At 44.7% G+C, this 20,288-nt stretch overlaps 1 protein-coding gene across 5 annotated transcripts in view; it reads left to right on the top strand.

The window, feature by feature from the left end:
- The window catches only part of Slc17a5 (solute carrier family 17 (anion/sugar transporter), member 5), a 51,559-nt gene that overhangs the window by 12,313 nt on the left and 18,958 nt on the right, over positions 1 to 20,288 (top strand). For 3 of the 5 annotated variants that reach the window (NM_001276452.1, NM_172773.3, XM_006511128.4), the window contains exons 4-8: positions 996 to 1,083; positions 4,625 to 4,711; positions 14,927 to 15,045; positions 16,564 to 16,722; positions 18,144 to 18,276. In NM_001276452.1, coding sequence (NP_001263381.1) covers positions 996 to 1,083; positions 4,625 to 4,711; positions 14,927 to 15,045; positions 16,564 to 16,722; positions 18,144 to 18,276 — 586 coding nt within the window. Of the gene's footprint in view, positions 1 to 960; positions 1,084 to 4,624; positions 4,712 to 14,926; positions 15,046 to 16,563; positions 16,723 to 18,143; positions 18,277 to 20,288 lie in introns of all 5 variants that reach the window. The other 2 variants (XM_011242737.3, XM_017313345.2) reach the window with 2 other exon arrangements.

The raw sequence follows: 20,288 nt of genomic DNA, 5'->3' as shown, positions 1-20,288 counted from the left end.
CTTCATGCCTCTTCTGTATCTCTCCATCATAAATGAATGGATGATGGTCTTAGTGAATGGTCTCCAGGCTAGAGTGATGGATGCTCAGTGATTAAGAGCCTTCAACTCGAGCACACGGTAGCCACTGGGTCTGGCCCAGCTTATGGAGCTCTGGTAGGTAGCGTCATACAGTAGTGCACTGGAAAGAACACTGGCGTGAAGACATTAGCTTCTGACCAGCAGTGCCACTGTCACAGAAAAGCATTAGGTAAACCCTGACAGCTCGGCCTCGGTTTCTTGGTTTTAATAACTGAGACTTAAGTACCTGTGCGCCCTTAGTCACAGGAATCGTACACTTTATATGTGGTGAGATTTGCTAGAAGGCTTGAGAGATTCCAAGACTTTATTTTATTTTATTTTATTTCATTTCATTTCATTTCATTTTATGAGACAAGATCTCTCTGTGTAGCCCTGGCTGTCCTGGAACTCACTCTGTAGACCAGGCTGACCTCGAACTCAAAGATCCACCTGCCTCCCAAGTGCTGGGATTAAAGGCGTGCACCACCACCTTCCAACTTAAAGTTTTGTTAGTAGTTTGTGTGTTCTTATTCCATCCATATCCAAGGAGTAGTCCTCACAGAAGTCTATTAAATAATTCCTTCCAGGTTATAAAATAAGTACTATGGGCCCCTCTGTCCCCAATTCTTCATTTTCTTCTTACCTAAATACAGTATATTGATTTGTTGTTGTTATTGTATCCCTTTGCTGAGCTATTCTCATGGGGTAGTCCTTGTCTGTAGATGTTTAACGTTGTAGTCTGTTGTTCCTACTGCTGTCACAGAGGGCCACTGCACTTTTTAATAGAATTTAAATTGTGTTTATACTTAGTCTCTCATCTTCCACCATGTTTTCTGTGCATACCACACACCCCGTCCATAAAAATAGGTCAGCAACTTTTATCTTTTCTGTCTGATTTTGAAGCTGCCTTGTATTTCATCAGAAATATCCACCCCCAGGGTGTTACGTTTCCAGCTATGCACGCCATGTGGTCTTCCTGGGCTCCCCCTCTGGAAAGAAGCAAGCTTCTTACCATTTCCTATGCGGGTAAGATAACGATCCTTATAAAACTTTGGTATAATTCAATACATGTGCCCCAGCCTTGGGAAGCATGCCTGAGTGCCAGAGTCACACGGGGTAGATAGTGTGGGTGCCTCTTCCTGGGAGAAAGAATCTTTTAAGGGGGTATCTTTACCATCACTTTTCCTCTTTGGCTCCAAAACAGAATCATGTGCAGTGATTGGTGAATGCTGTTTTCTCTTGCTGCTGTCATTTATCTCAAAATATGCTGTCTTTTCAAATGTCACTATTTATAAAATAGTTCAGTAGCTGGAAAAAAATGATTGGTTTTGTTTTTTTTGTGATTTGTTGTTGTTTGGTTGGTTGGTTTGGTTTTTTGTTGTTGTTGTTGGCCTTTGTGGAACTTGCTATGTAAACCAAGCTACCCTTGATCTCAGAGGAATCTGCCTGATTCTGTCTCCCAAGTCCTGGGACTAAAGGCATGTACCCCCATGCCCAGCAGAGTTTATTTTATTAATTTTGGGTATGTGCGTGTGTTTGTGTATGTGTGTGTGCATGAGTCACAAGCAGTTTTGAGCTGCCTGATGTAGACACTAGGAGTTCAACAGTATGTGATCTTAAGTGTGTGTGTGTGTGTGTGTGTGTGTGTGTGTGTGTGTGTGTGTCTGAGTGTGTGTGCTGTTGCATGCATGGAGACACCCCTAGAGGACAGACGAGAATGTGGGATCTCCTGGGGCTAATCTACAAGTGGATGTGAGCCATCTGACGTGGAGGCGGAAGGGGTTGGGACTTGGCTCAAGACACCTGAGATCACGTTCTTAGCACGAAGGAGATTTATTTACCCTAGAGGGGAGGGAATAAGAGACAAAGACAGGAGATAGAGGATGAGGGAGAAAGGGAAAGGAACAGGAGGATGAAGGGATATTTGTCCTGGAGAACAAAGCACTGCCCCTAGATAGAGAGGAGACAGAGGTGGCACATTAGGCAAATGGTGGTTTATAAAGGTACAGAGGAACCCCGAGTTAGGATGAGGTCTTTTGGTTTGGCTGGACAGGTTAAAGTGGCCAAAGGGAGCTTTTGATGGCTGAACTTCAATAGTTTGATAGCTAGAACTTGGCAGTCGGCCTCAGGAGGAGGAAGTGGCCAAAGAAGGGAACGGACCTTGGTGGGTACCTTTAGGAATAATCTAACAGGGTTTAGCAAGGCAGAGGGAATGGGGGAAGGACCCAGAACTGTGTTTGCCATGCTCAGGTGCTGAGAAGCAAATCTGGGCCTCCGCAAGAGCGACAGCAAGTGCTCTTAAGTGCCGAGCCATCTCTCCAGCCCCTTTAATCGTGATTTCTAGCTTGACTGTGCAATAGACACATTATTACTTTCAGCTCTTCCCTCCGTGAGTCTCTGTCCTGTGCATTTGTTCTCATTTAGAACTGCAAGGGAGATAACATGAGCTTTTTGTGTAAATTATAATTTTACTAGATTGTGTAAGAAATACTTGCTTGATTTCCATTGACTGAGTGGGAAATTTTCCACCTGACTAATCTTAAATACAGTGGTTATTTTTTTTTTTCAAGACAGTGTTTCTCTTTGTAGCCCTGTCTGTCCTGGGACACTCTATAGACCAGGGTGGCCTCAAACTCAGAGATCCACCTGCCTCTGCCTCTCTGCCTCTGCCTCCCAAGTGCTGGGATTAAAGGCGTGCACCACCACCGCCTGGTACAGTGTTTAAAAAGAAATTTCTCTGAGGTGATTTTTTAAGCCAGAATCAGAAGGGTAACTAGCCGTGGAGTGGGGGTGTAACTCCACTGGGTGACCACTTGCCAGACGTGAGGCCCTGGGTTCGATCCCAGGCACAGCACAAACCAGGCATCAGTGATGCACGCACGCCTGTGAGCCCAGCCCTTGGGAGGCCAAGGCAAGAGGATGTGTAATTGGCTTAGCAGCAGCTACATAGTGAGTTTGAGGGCAAAGGTTACAAGATCTTAGAGGGTCCCCATTACAGTTCCCGTTAGTGGCTGCTGGGAATTGAACTCAGAACCTCTGGAAGAGTCAGTGCTCTTAATCCCTGAGCCATCTCTCCAGCCCAGGTTACAGGTTCTTAACCAAGTGAGAGACATTCCGTTTATAATCTAAAGGCCTCTCTTTTCTGGCAGTACTGAGAGTGACGCGAAAAGTCTGACAGGAAACTCAAGACTAGGTGCTGCTCACAGGGCTGCCTCTCCCGGGTCGGATGCTGGCGCTCTTGACAGCCCTGCTCCATCTCGGCCCTGGCACACAGCGCCTTCCATACTTCTCAGGCTTTATCTCTGGTCCTTCCTTTTACCTCAGTGAAGCTCCCGGACCCATTGTCCGCTTTCCTGTTTTCAGCCCTTGGTCCTTCCTCTCACTGCTTCCTGCTCTGGCTTTGTTTGGCTTTGTTTTTGCACTTGGTTTTTGGTTGGTTGGTTGTTGTTGTTGTTGTTGTTGTTGTTGTTGTTGTTGTTGTTGTTGCTGTTGTTGTTGTTGTTGTTGAGACACCACTGCCCCTGATTCCTGGGTGCTGGGAATGATGATATCCAACCCCTCACCCAGCTACCCTACTTCCTCATTGTCTTTCTTTCTTAGCCACTGAGACTGAATCCTGACCATCTTTTCAAAATCCATACATCTTGCCTTTGCTTGGGGAGGTCAGAAGTAACTCTCATATTTGAGCTCTGGGTGGATCTGTGGTTCTTCCTAATTTGGAATAGCCATTGGTTTACATCTGTCTCCTGCGTATGACACGGGATCAGAAATAGTGTCTAAGCCAGGTTACGGTAATGTGAATCTGTAATTCCAGTACTTCAGAACTGGAGGCAGGAAGATTAGGAGTTCAAGGTCATCCTTAGCTACATATGGAGATCAGGGCTACCCTAGGTCATGAGACCCATCTTAAAAAGTAAATACTATCTAGCCAAGCAGGGTAGTCTGAGCCTGTAATCCCAGCACCTGGAAAACAGATTCTGTAAATCTGAGGAAAGCCTGAGCTACATAGTGAGTTCAGGACCACCGGGGCTACAGGGTATAATCCTGTCCCGACTAAAAAGAGAAAAAATATATATACAGAGTATCATTTAGCTCTCACTCATTTAATTAAAATGTCTTACATGGTTAAAATGTATTGTTTTATTTATAAAACAATTGTTTATAATATATAAAATTATGAAAAGCCTCATTCTTATTTCAACAAGCATGCCCATACCCGCTGGCCTCCTGCATCAGCCTCTCTAGTGCTGGGATTCCAGCATGCACCACATACTTGGCTCTCATACCAAGTGGCATCTTATATTCCTCAGTATCTGCATAGTTGTAACTGTGTATGTGTATGTATATGTATATGTATATGTATATGATGTATATGTTTTACATTGTCTAGAACATGATCCTATAGGCGTGCTGGACTGTCTATTCACATGTAGCTGCTTCTGATTTCATAGCTCCTTCTGGTCTGTGTCCACCGTTTCCGTCCTCCTTAAATGGTAGCCCTCCCCACCCCACCCCACCCCGGGTTCACCTTTCCCCAAGGCTGACAGAGTCTTCTGTGTTGATCTAGGAGCACAGCTTGGGACAGTGATCTCACTTCCTCTTTCCGGAATAATATGCTACTATATGAACTGGACTTACGTCTTCTATCTTTTTGGTAAGTAAATAAATCTTCAAATCATAACATAAATTTAAAATGTAACAGTAGTTGGTTGCATTTAAATGTGATTCTGTCTCCCAGCTTCCTAACTAAAAGAATTTCATAACTGAGCATGGGGGGGGGGGGGGTTGTAAAACTTTAGTAAAAGGTTTCTGAACACACACTGACTAAACAGTAATTCAGAGTCAAGCACGTAAGGAGTCTGTGGTCCTCTGGCAGCGCCAGCCCAGGGTGTGACATGTGACTTCGCTGCAGCCTGGGTGCTGACTGCATGCACTTTGAATTCACATGCTGCCACAGAAGCCCAAAACACATCAGGTCAGAGTCAAGAGCATCGTGTGCTATAAACTGAAATGTGTTCACCATACGTGCAAAGTGTTCTGCTGTTCTAGAAACAGAATCGTTTTACTATAGAAAGCGAAAGACAGTATCCCCTACTGTCATTCTTCAGCTTGTCAACATCAAATTAGTGTATCTTTGGGTTGGATCGGAGTGTGTGACTTTAAAACTTAGTGTTTGAGCTGGGCGGTGGTGGTGCACGCCTTTAATCCCGGCACTGGGGTGGTAGAGACAGATGGATCTCTGAGTTTGAGGACAGCCTGGTCTACACTTTCAGGACAGCCACAACTACCCAGAGAAACCCTATCTCGGAAAAAAGAATTTACTGATTGAATTACTAGGTTGGGATTCATAAGAAAGAATCTTTCGCTGAGTTTTTGGCTCAGGCTGAAAGGAGAATTTCCGAGAATTGAAATGACCCTAAACACGTTCTGCCGTTTTGTACCACCCATGCATACAAAGTGCTGTTCTCAGAACAAACCGTCACAAGACGAAAGTCAACCCTGAAAAGGCTTGAGAATGCTCTGCGCATTGCAAGTGGGAAGCAGTCATGCGGTATTTAAAGTTCTATGTAAGAACAAACACATCTGTCTCAGTATGCAGATCGGGTTCTGGCTCTCATAAGTAGGCAAATCCTTGTATATATGAATAACAAAGAACTTAAAATAAGTTTCTTCCATTTGTTGCTAGTAAATATTTGATTGTCCTTATGATTTTATGTACCTATATACACAGAGTTGTGTAAAAATTTCTCGATAGAAAAGGCTTAAGAAAAACTTCAAATCTCTGAAGAAAGAAATTAAAGAAGATCTCAGAAGATGGAAAGATCTCCCATGCTCATGGATTGGCAGGATCAACATTGTAAAAATGGCTATCTTGCCAAAAGCAATCTACAGATTCAATGCAATCCCCATCAAAATTCCAACTCAATTCTTCAACGAATTAGAAGGAGCAATTTGCAAATTCATCTGGAATAACAAAAAACCTAGGATAGCAAAAAGTCTTCTCAAGGATAAAAGAACTTCTGGTGGAATCACTATGCCGGACCTAAAGCTTTACTACAGAGCAATTGTGATAAAAACTGCATGGTACTGGTATAGAGACAGACAAGTAGACCAATGGAATAGAATTGAAGATCCAGAAATGAACCCACACACCTATGGTCACTTGATCTTCGACAAGGGAGCTAAAACCATCCAGTGGAAGAAAGACAGCATTTTCAACAATTGGTGCTGGCACAACTGGTTGTTATCATGTAGAAGAATGCGAATCGATCCATACTTATCTCCTTGTACTAAAGTCAAATCTAAGTGGATCAAGGAACTTCACATAAAACCAGAGACACTGAAACTTATAGAGGAGAAAGTGGGGAAAAGCCTTGAAGATATGGGCACAGGGGAAAAATTCCTGAACAGAACAGCAATGGCTTGTGCTGTAAGATCGAGAATTGACAAATGGGGCCTAATGAAACTCCAAAGTTTCTGCAAGGCAAAAGACACCGTCAATAAGACAAAAAGACCACCAACAGATTGGGAAAGGATCTTTACCTATCCTAAATCAGATAGGGGACTAATATCCAACATATATAAAGAACTCAAGAAGGTGGACTTCAGAAAATCAAATAACCCCATTAAAAAATGGGGCTCAGAACTGAACAAAGAATTCTCACCTGAGGAATACCGAATGGCAGAGAAGCACCTGAAAAAATGTTCAACATCCTTAATCATCAGGGAAATTCAAATCAAAACAACCCTGAGATTCCACCTCACACCAGTCAGAATGGCTAAGATCAAAAATTCAGGTGACAGCAGATGCTGGCGTGGATGTGGAGAAAGAGGAACACTCCTCCATTGTTGGTGGGATTGCAGGCTTGTACAACCACTCTGGAAATCAGTCTGGCGGTTCCTCAGGAAATTGGACATAGTACTACCGGAGGATCCAGCAATACCTCTCCTGGGCATATATCCAGAAGATGCCCCAACTGGTAAGAAGGACACATGCTCCACTATGTTCATAGCAACCTTATTTATAATAGCCAGAAGCTGGAAAGAACCCAGATGCCCCTCAACAGAGGAATGGATACAGAAAATGTGGTACATCTACACAATGGAGTACTACTCAGCTATTAAAAAGAATGAATTGGGCTGGTGAGATGGCTCAGTGGGTTAGAGCACCCGACTGCTCTTCCGAAGGTGCAGAGTTCAAATCCCAGCAACCACATGGTGGCTCACAACCATCCGTAACAAGATCTGACCCCCTCTTCTGGAGTGTCTGAAGACAGCTACAATGTACTTACATATAATAAATAAATAAATAAATCTTAAAAAAAAAAGAATGAATTTATGAAATTCCTAGCCAAATGGATGGACCTGGAGGGCATCATCCTGAGTGAGGTAACACATTCACAAAGAAACTCACACAATATGTACTCACTGATAAGTGGATATTAGCCCCAAACCTAGGATACCCAAGATATAAGATACAATTTCCTAAACACATGAAACTAATGAAGACTGAAGTGTGGACACTATGCCCCTCCTTAGAATTGGGAACAAAACACCCATGGAAGGAGTTACAAAGACAAAGTTTGGAGCTGAGATGAAAGGATGGACCATGTAGAGACTGCCATATCCAGGGATCCACCCCATAATCAGCATCCAAACGCTGACACCATTGTGTTGGGAGCCGCGCCCACATTCGCCGTTACAAGATGGCGCTGACAGCTGTGTTCTAAGTGGTAAACAAATAATCTGCGCATGTGCCGAGGGTGGTTCTTCACTCCATGTGCTCTGCCTTCCTCGTGACGTCAACTCGGCCGATGGGCTGCAGCCAATCAGGGAGTGACACGTCCTAGGCGAAGGAGAATTCTCCTTAATAGGGACGGGGTTTCGTTTTCTCTCTCTCTTGCTTCTTGCACTCTGGCTCCTGAAGATGTAAGCAATAAAGCTTTGCCGCAGAAGATTCTGGTCTGTTGCGTCTTTCCTGGCCGGTCGTGAGAACGCGTCTAATAACAATTGGTGCCGAATTCCGGGACGAGAAAAAACTCGGGACTGGCGCAAGGAAGATCCCTCATTCCAGAACCAGAACTGCGGGTCGCGGTAATAAAGGTTCCCGTAAAGCAGACTGTTAAGAAGGATTCAACTGTATGAATTCAGAACTTTTCAGCTGGGGAACGAGAGTACCAGTGAGTACAGCTTTACGAGGTAAGCCTGGTCTTGAACTTTCTAAGGAAATTCAAGACAGTCTATCAGAAGTAAAGTGGAAAATGTTTGGCCTTGGATTTTTTCTAGTGTTAGAAGCCCTTTTGTTCCTTTTCACATGTTATCAAGTGGTTAAGGCAGGGCGGATTCTAGATGAAATTCAGGACAAGCTATCAGAAGTAAAGCGGGGAGAGAGAGTAGGAACAAAGAGGAAATATGGTACACAAAATAAGTATACAGGCCTTTCCAAGGGTCTTGAACCCGAGGAAAAGTTAAGGTTAGGTAGGAATACCTGGAGAGAGATTAGAAGAAAAAGAGGAAAAAGGGAAAAGAAGAAAGATCAATTAGCGGAGGTCTCTAGGAAAAGGAGCCTGTGCTCATCGCTGGATGGGCTCGGGGAGCCAGCTCTTAGTAGCTCTGAAGCAGATGAAGAATTCTCCTCTGAAGAAACAGACTGGGAGGAAGAAGCAGCTCATTATGAGAAAAAAGGGTACCAGCCAGGTAAAGTGCTAGCTAATCAGTTAAGGAAGCCAAAAGCGGCTGGCGAAGGCCAGTTTGCTGATTGGCCTCAGGGCAGTCGGCTTCAAGGTCCGCCCTATGCGGAGTCCCCGCCCTGCGTAGTGCGTCAGCCCTGCGCAGAGAGGCAGTGCGCAGACTCATTCATTCCCAGAGAGGAACAAAGGAAAATACAACAGGCATTTCCGGTCTTTGAAGGAGCCGAGGGTGGGCGTGTCCACGCTCCGGTAGAATACTTACAAATTAAAGAAATTGCCGAGTCGGTCCGTAAATACGGAACCAATGCTAATTTTACCTTGGTGCAGTTAGACAGGCTTGCCGGCATGGCACTAACTCCTGCCGACTGGCAAACGGTTGTAAAAGCCGCTCTCCCTAGTATGGGCAAATATATGGAATGGAGAGCGCTTTGGCACGAAGCTGCACAAGCGCAGGCCCGAGCAAACGCAGCTGCTTTGACTCCAGAGCAGAGAGATTGGACTTTTGACTTGTTAACGGGTCAGGGAGCTTATTCTGCTGATCAAACAAACTACCATTGGGGAGCTTATGCCCAGATTTCTTCCACGGCTATTAGGGCCTGGAAGGCGCTCTCTCGAGCAGGTGAAACCACTGGTCAATTAACAAAGATAATCCAGGGACCTCAGGAATCCTTCTCAGATTTTGTGGCCAGAATGACAGAGGCAGCAGAGCGTATTTTTGGAGAGTCAGAGCAAGCTGCGCCTCTGATAGAACAGCTAATCTATGAGCAAGCCACAAAGGAGTGCCGAGCGGCCATAGCCCCAAGAAAGAACAAAGGCTTACAAGACTGGCTCAGGGTCTGTCGAGAGCTTGGGGGACCTCTCACCAATGCAGGCTTAGCGGCCGCCATCCTCCAATCTCAGAACCGCTCCATGGGCAGAAATAATCAGAGGACATGTTTTAACTGCGGAAAGCCTGGGCATTTTAAGAAAGATTGCAGAGCTCCAGATAAACAGGGAGGGACTCTCACTCTTTGCTCTAAGTGTGGCAAGGGTTATCATAGAGCTGACCAGTGTCGCTCTGTGAGGGATATAAAGGGCAGAGTCCTTCCCCCACCTGATAGTCAATCAGCTTATGTGCCAAAAAACGGGTCATCGGGCCCTCGGTCCCAGGGCCCTCAAAGATATGGGAACCGGTTTGTCAGGACCCAGGAAGCAGTCAGAGAGGCGACCCAGGAAGACCCACAAGGGTGGACCTGCGTGCCGCCTCCGACTTCCTATTAATGCCTCAAATGAGTATTCAGCCGGTGCCAGTGGAGCCTATACCATCCTTGCCCCCGGGAACCATGGGCCTTATTCTCGGCCGGGGTTCACTCACCTTGCAGGGCTTAGTAGTCCACCCTGGAGTTATGGATTGTCAACATTCCCCTGAAATACAGGTCCTGTGCTCAAGCCCTAAAGGCGTTTTTTCTATTAGTAAAGGAGATAGGATAGCTCAGCTGCTGCTCCTCCCTGATAATACCAGGGAAAAATCTGCAGGACCTGAGATAAAGAAAATGGGCTCCTCAGGAAATGATTCTGCCTATTTGGTTGTATCTTTAAATGATAGACCTAAGCTCCGCCTTAAGATCAACGGAAAAGAGTTTGAAGGCATCCTTGATACCGGAGCAGATAAAAGTATAATTTCTACACATTGGTGGCCCAAAGCATGGCCCACCACAGAGTCATCTCATTCATTACAGGGCCTAGGATATCAATCATGTCCCACTATAAGCTCCATTGCCTTGACGTGGGAATCCTCTGAAGGACAGCAAGGGAAATTCATACCTTATGTGCTCCCACTCCCGGTTAACCTCTGGGGAAGGGATATTATGCAGCATTTGGGCCTTATTTTGTCCAATGAAAACGCCCCATTGGGAGGGTATTCAACTAAAGCAAAAAATATCATGGCAAAGATGGGTTATAAAGAAGGAAAAGGGTTAGGACATCAAGAACAGGGAAGGATAGAGCCCATCTCACCTAATGGAAACCAAGACAGACAGGGTCTGGGTTTTCCTTAGTGGCCATTAGGGCAGCACGACCCATACCATGGAAAACAGGGGACCCAGTGTGGGTTCCTCAATGGCACCTATCCTCTGAAAAACTAGAAGCTGTGATTCAACTGGTAGAGGAACAATTAAAACTAGGCCATATTGAGCCATCTACCTCACCTTGGAATACTCCAATTTTTGTAATTAAGAAAAAGTCAGGAAAGTGGAGACTGCTCCATGACCTCAGAGCCATTAATGAGCAAATGAACTTATTTGGCCCAGTACAGAGGGGTCTCCCTGTACTTTCCGCCTTACCACGTGGCTGGAATTTAATTATTATAGATATTAAAGATTGTTTCTTTTCTATACCTTTGTGTCCAAGAGATAGGCCCAGATTTGCCTTTACCATCCCCTCTATTAATCACATGGAACCTGATAAGAGGTATCAATGGAAGGTCTTACCACAGGGAATGTCCAATAGTCCTACTATGTGTCAACTTTATGTACAAGAAGCTCTTTTGCCAGTTCCTCATGTGGGAATTAACCCACGCGGTATTCGACCTCTACAGGTCTGGCAAATGGATGTTACACATGTTTCTTCCTTTGGTCACCCGAAAAATCCAGACTGACCAAGGGAATACTAATGTCCCTCGTCTTGGTGATGTCCAGGGCGTCAATAATAAAAAGAGAGCAGCGTTGGGGGATAATGTCGACATTTCCACTCCCAATGACGGTGATGTATAATGCTCAAGTATTCTCCTGCTTTTTTACCACTAACTGGGAACTGGGTTTGGCCTTAATTCAGACAGCCTTGGCTCTGTCTGGACAGGTCCAGACGACTGACACCATTAACACTTTGTCAGCCTCAGTGACTACAGTCATAGATAAACAGGCCTCAGCTAATGTCAAGATACAGAGAGGTCTCATGCTGGTTAATCAACTCATAGATCTTGTCCAGATACAACTAGATGTATTATGGCAAATAGCTCAGCTGGGGTGTAAACAAAAGTTTCCGGGATTGTGTGTTACTTCCATTCAGTATGTTAAATTTACTAGGGCAGCTAATTTGTCAAAAAGTCTTTTTCAGTATATGTTACAGAATTGGACGGCTGAATTTGAACAGATCCTTCGGGAATTGAGACTTCAGGTCAACTCCACGCGCTTGGACCTGTCCCTGACCAAAGGATTACCCAATTGGATCTCCTCAGCATTTTCTTTCTTTAAAAAATGGGTGGGATTAATATTATTTGGAGATACACTTTGCTGTGGATTAGTGTTGCTTCTTTGATTGGTCTGTAAGCTTAAGGCCCAAACTAGGAGAGACAAGGTGGTTATTGCCCAGGCGCTTGCAGGACTAGAACATGGAGCTCCCCCTGATATATGGTTATCTATGCCTAGGCAATAGGTCGCTGGCCACTCAGCTCTTACATCTCACGAGGCTAGACTCATTGCATGGGATAGAGTGAGTGTGCTTCAGCAGCCCGAGAGAGTTGCACGGCTAAGCACTGCAATGGAGAGGCTCTGCGGCATATATGAGCCTATTCTAGGGAGACATGTCATCTTTCATGAAGGTTCAGTGTCCTAGTTCCCTTCCCCCAGGCAAAACGACACGGGAGCAGGTCAGGGTTGCTCTGGGTAAAAGCCTGTGAGCCTAAGAGCTAATCCTGTACATGGCTCCTTTACCTACACACTGGGGATTTGACCTCTATCTCCACTCTCATTAATATGGGTGGCCTATTTGCTCTTATTAAAAGGAAAGGGGGAGATGTTGGGAGCCGCGCCCACATTCGCCGTTACAAGATGGCGCTGACAGCTGTGTTCTAAGTGGTAAACAAATAATCTGCGCATGTGCCGAGGGTGGTTCTTCACTCCATGTGCTCTGCCTTCCTCGTGACGTCAACTCGGCCGATGGGCTGCAGCCAATCAGGGAGTGACACGTCCTAGGCGAAGGAGAATTCTCCTTAATAGGGACGGGGTTTCGTTTTCTCTCTCTCTTGCTTCTTGCACTCTGGCTCCTGAAGATGTAAGCAATAAAGCTTTGCCGCAGAAGATTCTGGTCTGTTGCGTCTTTCCTGGCCGGTCGTGAGAACGCGTCTAATAACACCATTGCATATACTAGCAAGATTTTATCGAAAGGACCCAGATGTAGCTGTCTCTTGTGAGACTATGCCGGGGCCTAGCAAACACAGAAGTGGATGCTCACAGTCAGCTAATGGATGGATCACAGGGCTCCCAATGGAGGAGCTAGAGAAAGTAGCCAAGGAGCTAAAGGGATCTGCAACCCTATAGGTGGAACAACATTATGAACTAACCAGTACCCCGGAGCTCTTGACTCTAGCTGCATATGTATCAAAAGATGGCCTAGTCGGCCATCACTGGAAAGAGAGGTCCATTGGACACACAAACTTTATATACCCCAGTACAGGGGAACGCCAGGGCCAAAAAGGGGGAGTGGGCGGGTAGGGGAGTGGGGGTGGGTGGGTATGGGGGACTTTTGGTATAGCATTGGAAATGTAAATGAGCTAAATACCTAATAAAAAATGGAAAAAAAAGAAAAAAAAGAAAAGAAAAGGCTTAAGAAGCGCTACTCTAGGCCAGGCAATGGTGGTACACTCCTTTAATCTCACTGCTTAGGAGGCAGAGGCAGATGGATCTCTAAGTTTGAGGCCAGCCTGGTTTACAGATCAAGTTGCAGGACAACCAAAGGTAAAAAAAGGAAGAAACAAAACAAGCAAAAACAACAGGGAAACCAAAAAAAGCCCTAAGCCCTATTCTAACTCACTGAAGGAAACATTATCAAATCACAGTACAGTGTTCTGAAACGCAGAAAACCTGCTTCCCAGGTTGTTATGGCTGGCAGGATCAGCCCAGTGTGACCTGCTGGACTTTCTCTTAAGCAAAATAGGGAGTTCTCTCTCCCCTGAGGAGATTAATCTTTTTCCTTTCTTTTAGTGTGAAGGCATTCATTTCTTAAATTGATTGTCAGGATCATACATATTCTTAATAAATTACATTACTACACAGGTATTTTCTACAGAAAATGGACCTTCAAAATGAATGAAACAGATATCTGGTTGGATGGCTAGATAGATATAGATATAGATATAGATATAGATATAGATATAGATATAGATATAGATGTGTGTGTATGTTATAGAAATGGGTCCTTTGTTTTGCTGTTTTTGTTTGGTTTGTTTTAAGACAGGGTTTCTCTCCTTGGCACTGGCTGTCCTGGAACTTGCTCCGTAGACCAGGCTGGCCTCAGATTCACAAAGATACACCTCTGTCTCCTGAGTGATGGGATTAAAGGAGTGTGCCACCACCTCCCAGCTAGAAATTCATTCTTAAATTTTTCTTGTCCATAATAGACAATCCATTAGAAACAAAATGAAAATTTAATATTTGGATGTCACAGCATGGGAAGAGATGGAAATTAGGACTACCTATTAATGGTCACAGGTTTTCTTTTCTGGTTATGAATATGTTCAAGGGATTAATTATATTAGTACAATGAAATAAATATTTAAAATTTGTACTGAAGCCGGGCGTGGTGGCGCACGCCTTTAATCCCAGCACTCGGGAGACAGAGGCAGGTGGATTTCTGAGTTCGAGGCCAGCATGGTCTACAAAGTGAGTTCCAGGACAGCCAGGGCTATAGAGAAACCCTGTCTCGAAAAACCAAAAAAAAAGAAGAAAAAAAAAAAAGACAGAAAAAAAATTTGTACTGAGCCAAGATGGCCATGGTGGCACTTGGGAGACTGGGAAACTAAGGGAGGAAGATTTGAACAGAACAAAAATCTGCAGGCCATTATAAATCCGTCTACCTGCAGACTCTGATCAGCTGAGTCTTGGATTCATTTCATTAGAGAGTATTTGAGGCTGTGCATGGTCACACATAATGTGATCCTAACAGTTGAAGCAGGAGAATTACCTAGAGTTTAGTCCGAGCTTCATGTTGAATACCTAGCCAGCCAGAGCGACCTAGCAAAGCCCTGTCTGGAATCTGTCCCCCATGTGCATAGAGAGTAATAGTTACTGTTCCACTAAAGAGCTGAAGCTTGAAATTAAATCTAATTTTACATTACATTTATAGATCTGTAATCTTTTCAAGATGGGTACAAAATGCTGTTGACACATTCAAATTGTATTTAACTGTTATCTTTCTATTTTAAGGTATAGTTGGAATTGTCTGGTTTATTTTATGGATGTGGATAGTCAGTGATACACCAGAAACTCACAAGACAATCTCCCATTATGAAAAAGAATACATTGTTTCATCATTAAAAAATCAGGTAAGGACTCTAGCACATTTTAAAAATTGATATAATGGCTGGAGAGATGGCTCAGCAGTTAAGAACACTGACTGCTCTTCCAAAGGTCCTGAGTTCAATTCCCAGCAACCACATGGTGGCTCACAACCATCTGTAATGGGACCCAATGCCCTCTTCTGGTGTATCTGAAGAGAGTAGCAGTGTACTCATATAAATAAAATAAATAAGTCTTTAAAAAAAAAACTGATATAACAGTTTTTGAAATAGATCTTTCTGTTGTTCATGTCTTAGGCAGTTAGGATGAGTGAAGGAAATGAGGATCTACAGTACTGCTGAGGGAGTGCAGTTCTTTCTGAACTAAACTCTTTTCTTCTCAGGGTCATTCTGGGAACTACGGGTGTGGCTCAGTGAGTGGGCATCAGCACCCAGGAGTCCTTGTGAGTAGTCAGGCACTAACTGAGGACAGCCGGACAGAGAGGGTGCCATTATTAACCCCCTTGAATTGGGGAATTCTACCGCATGTGACAAACTCATACTCTAGGGCCAACCCATTTATTAAATAGTAGTAGTTTAACGTCTATTTTAGAATTTAAATGAGTATAAATAGATATCCTCATGTCTTTTTAAATTAAGAATTATTTTTATATTTCTAAATTATGTATTTTTGTCTGTGTATCGCTATGTGCATGAGAATGGAGTTGCCCTCCAAGGCCAGAGGTGTCAGGTCCCCAGGAGTTACAGAAGGATATAAGCCACCCATTGTGGATTCTGGGGGCCAAACTCAGGTCCTCTGCAAGAGAAGTGTGCACTGTCAACAGCTAAACCTTTTCTCCTGCCTCGTCATGTGGCTTTCTTTGACCCAGCACATTATCTCAGATACCTCTGCTCTGAAGGCCATGTCACCATCACTGGCTGCATTTAAGACCCTCAGCTGGTTTCACTCTCTGTTCCTGCTTCTTTCCCTGAGATGCTGACAGGCTAGACTCAAACTCTGAGCTCACATCACCCTCCAGCTGAAACCCCGTGGTTATCTGAGGCTACATGTGTAGAGCACCACACCCTGCATGCACAGTTCCTATAAACCATTTTAATATAATGGAGACTGGATAATGAAAAACAGATCCTGATAAGTCCTTCCAATCTCTTCACTTTTCCTTCATGTCAGCCTCCAGCTGTGATAATGACACCGTTCTCCATTTTACCGAAGCACTGATGTATCAGGTAGCTCAGACGCGTGTAGCTTTGGTGACATTGATAAGTCTACATACTTATGTTCACATGTAGCTTTGGTGACATTGATAATTCTACTGTACGTATGTTCTCCTCTGATCAGTCAAAGATTTTTTAGTTAATATGTTTAATGAAACAACTAAAACTGGTTAATTATTTTGCTATTTAGCATTTCACAGAGTTGATGTTCAGATCTAGAATGCACAACTGGATTTGGTGTTGTGTGCTCTAGTCTGAGTTTTAGCCAATGGTGTGTGTGGCTAAGTGTTAGCAGAGCTGTAGCGTCTCCTAATTTGACCTTCCCTTCAGCTTTCTTCGCAGAAGGTGGTGCCGTGGGGGTCCATCTTGAAGTCACTGCCACTTTGGGCAATTGTGGTAGCACATTTCTCCTACAACTGGTCTTTTTACACCTTATTGACGCTACTGCCAACTTATATGAAGGAAATCCTAAGGTTCAATGTTCAAGAGGTAAGAGGAAATAACTATCTGCTCTAGAATGCATTTTCAGAGCCACACCCACAATTCCTTTTTACCTTTATCAAATTCAGTCATTTTCTTCTGTGCTGGCTAGATTTGATGTCTGCTTGTCACAAACTAAGTCATTTGAGAGGCGAGAACCTCCATTGAGAGCAACACCCCCCACCACCATGGAGCGGGCCAGTAAGCAGCTCCTGCTTGCAGGGCCCCGCCTGGTTTGAGTCCCTGCCAGAGCTTCCCTGAGTAGACTGTGATTCATGATAAGTAACCAATAAGCCCTGTCCTCTCCGAGTGGCTTCTGGTCTTGGTGCTTCATTCCAGCAGTAGTGAGCCTGACTTAAGACCTTTGTGTCTTCTGTGTTCTGATGAACTAATTTTTTTTTCTGTTGTTTGTTTTTTCTCTTTGTTTTGTTGGGGTTTTTTTTTTTGTTTATTTATTTCTTTTTTGAGAAAGGGTTTCTCTTTGTAGCTCTGGCTCTCCAGGAACTCACTTGGTAGACCAGGATGGCCTTGAACTCCCATCCCCCAACTCTACCCCACCCCATGCCTGTGTGTGTGTGTGTGTGTGTGTGTGTGTGTGTGTGTGTGTGTGTGTGTGTGAGAGAGAGAGACAGAGAGACAGAGAGAGAGAGACAGAGACCCTGAGACCCTATCTCACTGAGTGAGGTTATGATTTGAAAATAAATCTGTAGCTGAATAGAAATGCAGTTGTTCAAGCCGACTCTCTTTTCCTTAAAAGTCAGCGTATTCATGAAACACATGAGCTGTCCTTTGCTCACAGTAGGGCTGATTCTGAGAAGCTTGTGTGTAAAATTGTATTTTAAAACTTTAAAGTAGGACTGGCGAGATGGCTCAGCAGGTAAGAGTACTGACTGCTCTTCCAAAGATCCTGAGTTCAAATCCCAGCAACCACATGGTGGCTCACAACCATTTGTAATGAGATCTGACACCCTTTTCTGGTTTGTCTGAAGACAGCTACAGTGTACTTACATATAATAAATAAATAAATCTTAAAAAAAAAAACTTTACAGTAGCTAGATGTGGTAGCACGTTCCTTTAATCCCAGCACTCAGGAGGTAGGTGGGTCTCTGTGAGTTTGAGGCCAGCCTGGTCTACAGAGTGAGGTCCAGGACAGACAGAGCTACACAGAGAAACCCTGTCTTGAAAAACAAAGACAAACAAAGGTAACACCCAGGAAGACCTGGAGCAGGCAGTATGTTTCCCCATGAGGCCGGCTGTCACAGGGATGAGTCGGACTGGGTGCCATGATTGCAGCTGATGCTAATCATATATGTGTCATATGTGGACATCGCCACATTGCTCCACTAGGTCTGCTATTTTCAAGAAGTCGGGGTTGACTAAGACTCCTGTGTTCTACCATAATTAATCCTGGGTCTCCTTCCCTCTTCCAGAACGGGTTTTTATCTGCATTGCCTTATTTTGGCTGTTGGTTATGCATGATCCTCTGTGGTCAAGCCGCTGACTATTTAAGGGTCAAGTGGAACTTTTCAACTATAAGCGTTCGGAGAATTTTTAGCCTCGTAGGTAAGTGAAATAAACCAAGTTTTCTTTTGTTTCCCAGTTGTACACATAACACTCTAAACCCCTTTGTCTCTGGTCATGAAAATGGGAGATTTTCCCACACACAATCAGCTTTGCAGCACACAAGCTATGTGAAACAGCTAAGTCTCACAAGATTGCCCTCTTCCACCTTAGAGGCTAGTCACAAGAACAGGCTTCTGACCTACACTTTTAACTGGCTAACTATTAATTAGGGTTCCCGTGGCCTGTCCTTGGGCTCAGTTAATTTGCTAGACTGACTCACAGAACTCAGGGCACAGACTTTGTTTCTGACTGTTCATTTATTATAGAGGATGTTACAGGGGGAACAGAGAAATAGCCAGGTAGAAAAATCCTTAGGGCAAGGTCTATAGGAAGGGCAATGGAGCCACCTCCCTCCAGAGGTTGACACCACGAGGAGCTGTGCTGCCCGGAAGCTCACCTAGACCTCACTCACACCCTCTGGGTGTGTTGTTAGTTGGTTATTGGTTGCTTGGTTTGTTGTCACAAAATCTGACCATGTGGCCAGGCTGCTGGGGAACTTGCTGTATAGCTCAGGCAGCCTGGAACCCAAAAGTCATCCTCCTGCCTCACTGCCCTGAGTAACTGAGTTACAAGCATGGCTACTCGGTAGCTCAGTTGCTTGTCTCCAAGACAGATTCTCCATGCTATGCTACCTAGGTTTGGCCTCAAAAATCACCCCTTTCCTGCTCCAACTATCGAGAGCTGGGATTACAGACCCGGACCACTATACCTGTACTGGCTAGTTTTGTGTCAACTTGACACAGCTGGAGTTACCACAGAGAAAGGAGCTTCAGTTGAGGAAATGCCTCCATGAGATCCAGCTGTAAGGCATCTTCTCAATTAGTGATCAAGGGGGAAAGGCCCCTTGTGGGTGGTGCCATCTCTGGGCTGGTAGTCTTGGGATCTATAAGAGGGCAGGCTGAGCAAGCCAGGAGAGGCAAGCCAGTAAAGAACATCCCTCCATGACCTCTGCATCAGCTCCTGCTCCCTGATCTGCTTGAGTTCCAGTCTTGACTTCCTTTGGTGATGAACAGCAGCATGGAAGTGTAAGCCGAATAAACCCTTTCCTCCCCAACTTGCTTCTTGGTCATGATGTTTGTGCAGGAATAGAGACCCTGACTAAGACAAATTGGTACCAGCAGAGTGGGGTATTCCTGTGACAACCTGACCATGTTTTGGGGAGGACTGTGGAAGGACTTTGGAACTTTGGGCTTGAAGATCCATTCGCTGTTAAGAGCTCTGTCAGATGTTGTATAGGAGCTCGGAAGATAATGTTGAGAACAGTGCAGAAGATGGAGGTCTGGTTTGTGAAATTTCAGAGGGAAGATTAAAGACTCTTTTCAGGGCCATTTCTGTTTTGATTATGAAGATTCTGTAGTTCTGGTTAGCTGGGGCTGAAGAATCAGCTGTGATTAACAAGATACCAGAACTACTAAAGCAAAAACTTTGCATTACTGGGACTATTGATGCTGGTTAGCTGGAGCTAAGAAATTAGCGGTGATTAAGAAGAGACCAGCATCGTTGAGGTGACGTCTTCTGGGAAGTGTTTTCTGAAAGCACAAAGAGGCTGTGTTCCAGAGATAGCCAAGTTTGTACTCCTGCTGCAGCGGGACTTGGTAATATGTAAGGGTCACCCAGGTGGTACTGGTTTTGAAGGCATGAAGGGGTCACAAAGAGCAGCTGAGGCTCGACACTGTGAGAGGCCATGGAAGGCCATTGGTGAAGGTGCAGCCGCAGTTGCAATTGAAGGCCCAGGACTGAAGGGGTCATGCAGTGTTTTGGAGATGCCAGTACCATGAGATGACCACCAAGAGCAGCAGCAGCAGTGGAGTACAGGCATCTGGAGCCTAGAGGACGACACGTGTGCTAAAAAGGGCATGGCTGGAGAAGTGACCCAAGCCCTTGGAGGAGTCCAGAAGATTGTGAGTTGGATCCCAGACATTGGACGGTTGGAGATTGATTTTTGCTTTTGA

This window comes from Mus musculus, chromosome 9 (genome assembly GCF_000001635.26).
Source record: "Mus musculus strain C57BL/6J chromosome 9, GRCm38.p6 C57BL/6J".
Taxonomy (NCBI): domain Eukaryota; kingdom Metazoa; phylum Chordata; class Mammalia; order Rodentia; family Muridae; genus Mus; species Mus musculus.
Note: the sequence above shows the minus strand (reverse complement) of the source record. Positions and strands in the feature narration are given on the sequence as shown.